At 57.6% G+C, this 5022-nt stretch overlaps 1 protein-coding gene across 1 annotated transcript in view; it reads left to right on the top strand.

The window, feature by feature from the left end:
* The first annotated feature begins 12 nt into the window (after positions 1–12).
* The window catches only part of ADAM33 (ADAM metallopeptidase domain 33), a 20231-nt gene continuing 15221 nt past the window's right edge, over positions 13–5022 (top strand). The window contains exons 1-2 of the mRNA XM_027766469.1: positions 13–138; positions 2212–2291. Coding sequence (XP_027622270.1) covers positions 39–138; positions 2212–2291 — 180 coding nt within the window. The 5' untranslated portion in view covers positions 13–38. The remainder of the gene's footprint in view (positions 139–2211; positions 2292–5022) is intronic.

The following is a 5022-nucleotide window of genomic DNA, read 5'->3' as shown; positions in this document are numbered from 1 at the left end:
CCGGGGGAGCCGCAGCTGGGAGGCCAAGGCTCCTCGCTATGGGCCGGGGGTCCCGGAGAACTCAGGGTTCGCCGGTGCTGCTGCTGCTCCTGCCGCTGCTGCTACTGTGGCCTGTGCCAGGCACCAGGGTGCTTCAAGGTGAGGACGTGAGGGGGCGGGAGAGCTCCCTGAAGGGAGGCTGGGTGGTGATGGGTTCTGCTCAGAGTTGGGGTTGCAGCTGGAAGGCCTGACACTCCTGAGATCCCATGGCTAGGACTGGGCTTGGAGAGGGCTTTGGTCGCCCTGATACCTGCCCAGGGACTCTCATCTGTTTGGGGGCTGGCCCTCGCTGGACTTGCCCTCACTGCCCGGCTTCCACTCCAACGCTGGTTGAGCAGAGGGGCATGGCCCCTTCCACTCTCAGCAGCTGCCCAGCCCCAAACCCCTCTGTCCAATTCTCCACTCTCACAACCTCCCAGCCCCCTCCCACCAGGGTGAGCCACCCCTGCACGTCAGCCCCTTAGGGTTCACTGGGTCTCCTTCCAGGAAGCCCCCAGGCCCACTGCCCCCTTCCAGTCTCTGCTTTGCCCTTATGCTGCAGGGCTGGCTGGGGCCTCCTCCCCACTCACTCACGTCTCCTCACAGCAGGGCTTCGGGGCAATGTGTCCATTCTTTATAGGGTTGCCTTGTTTGGCTAGTTAGAGAAGGACTTCTCCAGGCGGGAGGTGCCCACGTAGCAGCACCCTGGGAAGACTGCGGTGCTGTCTCCCGTCTCTAGCTCCAGGCTGGTGCTGTTCAAACTGCTGCAAGTGGGTGGGAGGATTAGCCAGGCCTGCACATCCCGTGCCTGGCAGGGACAGGGAGGACAGTCAGCCAGGAGGTGCCTGGGCTCAGCTGGGCTGGGCAGCCTGGGGGCTGTGGGCTCTGGTTCTGCTCTCTGTCTTTGAGGACAGTCCCTAGGCATTCAATTGCTCCCTTCTTTGAAGCCCTGGCCTGGGGCCAGTGGAGTGCTATGAGACCCCCTAGGAGTCTCTGTGTACCCCCAAACCAGGCTTGCTCTCTCAGTTTGTCTCCACCTCCCTAGTCACCCCAGCTCCATCTCTGTTCTCCTCTCTCATCAGGGTGTCAGTGGCCAGCTCTGGTGTGCACCCACATCTGCGCATGGGCACACCCTTCCTCCTCTCCCCCATAGAGGCCTGGGACCAGTGAGGCTCAGTTCTCCACACCCAGTTAAGTCCCCTCTGGGTTGAGAGACCTCCCGCTCCCCCTTGCCCAGATCCACACATATCTCCACATTGGCCCCTTGAGCTGCCTTTCCAGGCAGTAGGTTCCCTCTTCCACCCCCGTCTGCCCGATGGCAACTCACTCATCCAGTTCAGGAGGGTTTCTTGGGGAAAGAGGGCTCCTGGAGCTGCTGTCCCAGGTGGATGATGCCTGGGGTCTGGGAGAGATGAAGGACAAAAAGGGAGAAGGAAGGGGGAGCTGAGCTTCCAAGGGGAAGCCTCAGCTGGAGCAGGCTCAGGGCCTGGGGCCTGGCTCCTGCAGGGTGCGCCTGACAGAGCTGCTGGGGCCAGTGGGGGGAGCATTCCAGGGGAGCATTCCAGGCGCTTTCTGAGTAATGCTTGGCTCTGGGATTCCTCCCAGAGCCCCGTTAGGCACACTCAGCCCGGAACACTGAGGCTCTGCCTCCCAGTCACCCCTCACCTTGAAAACACGAGGAGTGGGCTTCTGAGCCAAGGTCCCGGGGAACCCTGCCACCAGCGCCAAGGACCCCTGAGGAGCTCTGTCCAGGCGGACCTCCAGGACAAGGTCTGGCTGTTGTTTTCCTCAGATGGAGGAGAGCCACAGGCAGCCTCTTCACAGGGCTCGCCCTCTAGGCATCTGCTGCCCGGTCTAAAAATACCCGAGGCCCTCTCCACCTGCCTTCCCGTTTGCACTGGGGCCTTGTCCTCTTCCTTGTGACCTCGATCCCAAGCCCATTCCCACCTCCAAGGGTCAGGTGGCTCCCACATCCTCGGCTGACTGTCCCTTCCCAGGCTCCTCTGTCTCTCTGCCGCCACCTCCCTGGAGGCTCCTCAGTTCTGAGGAATGCCCGTGGGTGTTCACCCTTCTAAGCCCGTCCTCAAGGCCTCCTGCCCTCCCTGCTGGTGTCCTCTGACCCCGTCCCTCTGCTGAAGCTCCTCTTCTATAGTCCTGGAGTCCCTCTCACCCTGTGCTCTGTCTTCACCCCAGGAAACACCCCTGGAGAACCGGTCACTCCCTACTGGGTCCTGGATGGACACCCCTGGCACATGGTCACCCTGGAGGAGCTGGTCAGTGCCAGGTTGCCCTGTGCTCTGCAGGGTCCCTGGGTCCCCATACCTCTTGCCCCTCCCCACATTACAGTGTGGCAGTTTTGCTGGGGTCCCCAGAACCCCCTGAGTCACTTCCTCAGGTCCCTCCCTCTGGGCTGGCAGCCGGGGGTGGGGGCGGGGGACATCAGATCGCGTGAGCCACACACATGGAAGTCATTTTTGGCTTCCTCTGCCCCACTCCCTCCTGCCTCTCCCTCCCTGAGTGATCTGGGTTACCCCCACCCCCACCAGGCCGAGGCGGGTCCAGGGTTTGTGGGGCCTGCAGCCTTTTAGGAGATGCTTTAAGAAAACACCAAAACGTCTCCCTTTTGCAAAGTTGATCAGGGCATGAGACCCTATGTACGCATTGCTGTCCCTCCCTGGGCCCCGCCATGGAGGGGCCTAAACCTTTGGCCTTCCTGGCTCATGTGAAATCCACTTCTGGCAAGCTCCACCCATTGGAGGTTCTCTAAGACTCTCTGCCCTGCTTCCTCCCAACTCCTGCCTGTCTCTCACAGTTCACCCTTCCTGTGTAACCACGCCCACTCTGCGGTGGTATCAGTGTGGCAAACCGAGAGGCTGGTTGCCTTGGTATGCCCATTTCACAGAGAGCAAATGGAAGTACAGAGAGGTTGGGGAAATTGCCCATGGTAACACACCTCTTTAGCCTGGGAACCTGAAATCTGTTACAGTCTGAAAGACTAAACCATTGGCCAACCCCTTGCCAAGCCCAGGGAGTCATCTTCATTTTTAACATCCAGGCAAGAAAACACAGCCTGTCCACGCCCAGCGAGGAGGAGGGCAGACCGTGCTGTCATGAAGGCTGGGAGGCCCCAAAGCGCCAGCAGCTCCCCACTGACACTGATGGGCCTGCACTGGGGTCCCCCAGACCCTTGGAGCCTCCATGCAACTGGCCAAACACAGTGCTGGCCTGAGCTGTGAGCTCATTCTTGACATACCCGATGGAGAGGAAGACTGGGCACATACTGGGGACCCCTTGACCATGGGCCTCCCTCCTGGTCTGGCCTGGGCCTTGGCCATAAAGGGAATCTCAGAGGAGCCCTGCTTCCCTCATTTATGGCAACTCCCCCAGGAAGCCTGCTGAGCCTAGACAGGAGACAGAGTTGAGGCATCCTCTCCACCAGGCAAACACTCACATTTCAGGATGGGATGGATTATGTGAGGGCCTGGATCACCTGGAGGGCAAGAAATGAACACGGCAGGAGCCGCAAAAGGATAGGCACCCAGTGTGGCCTTCTGTTTGGGCAGCTGCCTTTCTGTCAGTAAAGCAAGTGGCATTTCCGCTGTATGAGCTCATGCTGGGGGCCTCACAAAAAGCTGTGTGTCCCCTACCTGCAGAGTAAAGGCCCCTCCAAGACTCAGCCCCTTGGCCAGGGCCCCAGCCCAGTGCATTTTGGGATAAATGGGGAGGAACAAACATTCCAAAGATACAGCAGCCCCCCCAGAAAGCTCCTGGGTCCACTCCAACACTGGGCCCCCAGCCAGGCTGAGTGAATGGGTGTGGGGGGAAGATGGGGTATCCCACAGGGTGGACACAGCAGACAGGGTGGAAGAGGAGAGACACCCAGCCAAGGAAGTCAATGTTTTCTCTTGGCCTGGGACAGGGTCCATGTTTACTTGGAGAGCTCAGAGGAGCAGGTGTGAGGCAGGCCTGCAGAGGCCAAGGAACGCTTCAGAGGGGGGTAGTTTGCCAGAACTGGAGGTGGAAGAATAAAGTCTGAGTTCTACAGGGAATGAGGGGCTTCGAGGTACAGAAACAGGCCCCACCACAGAGGCTGTGAGGAGGCCCGGGCCGTGCTCCCTGAAGCCCCATGGTGTCCTGAGGACTCCACTGTCTTTTCCTGCCTTTAAAAAAAAAAAAAAAAAACGATTATTTTGGTACCAGCAGATGGCATAATAGTTACGTTGCTGGACTCCCACGTGGTCCACCATGATTTGAGTCCCAGACCTGGTGGCCTGAAACTCAGGCCCTGCACTTGTGTGTACATGCCCCAAATCTCCAGAGGAGAATGGAGGAGAAGGGACTGTGGCATGGCCATCTCCCCTGGGGGCTGATTTCTCACTTTCTGTCTCTCTGATAAGCATATGCACCTTATAGCAAAACTAAAATAAAAAATAAAAGATTATTTTATTTTTATTTCTTCCATGAGAAAGAGCAATGGAGAGAAAGACAGCACCTCTAACAGGGTGCTGATGCCACGATCCTCCCCAGCCTCAGCCAGCCCTGGATCATGGGCACACGTGTGCCCGGTGTACTTGGGGAGCTCTCTGGATGCAAACTCGGAACCATCCCATGTAGGATTGCCTCAAAGAGCTTTGTATTTTACTGGTGCAACATGGTCCAGTCTCTTCACCTGTTTTTTAAAGCTCTTTCTGGGCCAAGGGAAGTGACCAATAACTGGGAAAAGCAGGGCACCCGTCTGGAAGCACCTGGCAGGCTCTCCGTCACCTCGTTTTTTAAAGCTCTTTCTGGGCCAAGGGAAGGGCCCAATAACTGTGGGAAAAGCAGGGCACCCGTCTGGAAGCACATAGTAAGCACCTGGCAGGCTCTCCGTCACCTTGTGGCTATTGGAACTGCAGACATCCTGAGTTTGAGGACATTTCTTTCTTGTTTATTTTGTTTTCTTTTTCTTCTTTCTTTTTTTCTTTTCTTTTCTTTCTTTCTTTTTTCTTTTTTCTTTTTTTTTTT

This window comes from Tupaia chinensis, unplaced genomic scaffold (assembly GCF_000334495.1).
Source record: "Tupaia chinensis unplaced genomic scaffold, TupChi_1.0 Scaffold143574_1, whole genome shotgun sequence".
In the NCBI taxonomy this organism is placed as follows: Eukaryota; Metazoa; Chordata; class Mammalia; order Scandentia; family Tupaiidae; genus Tupaia; species Tupaia belangeri.
Note: the sequence above shows the minus strand (reverse complement) of the source record. Positions and strands in the feature narration are given on the sequence as shown.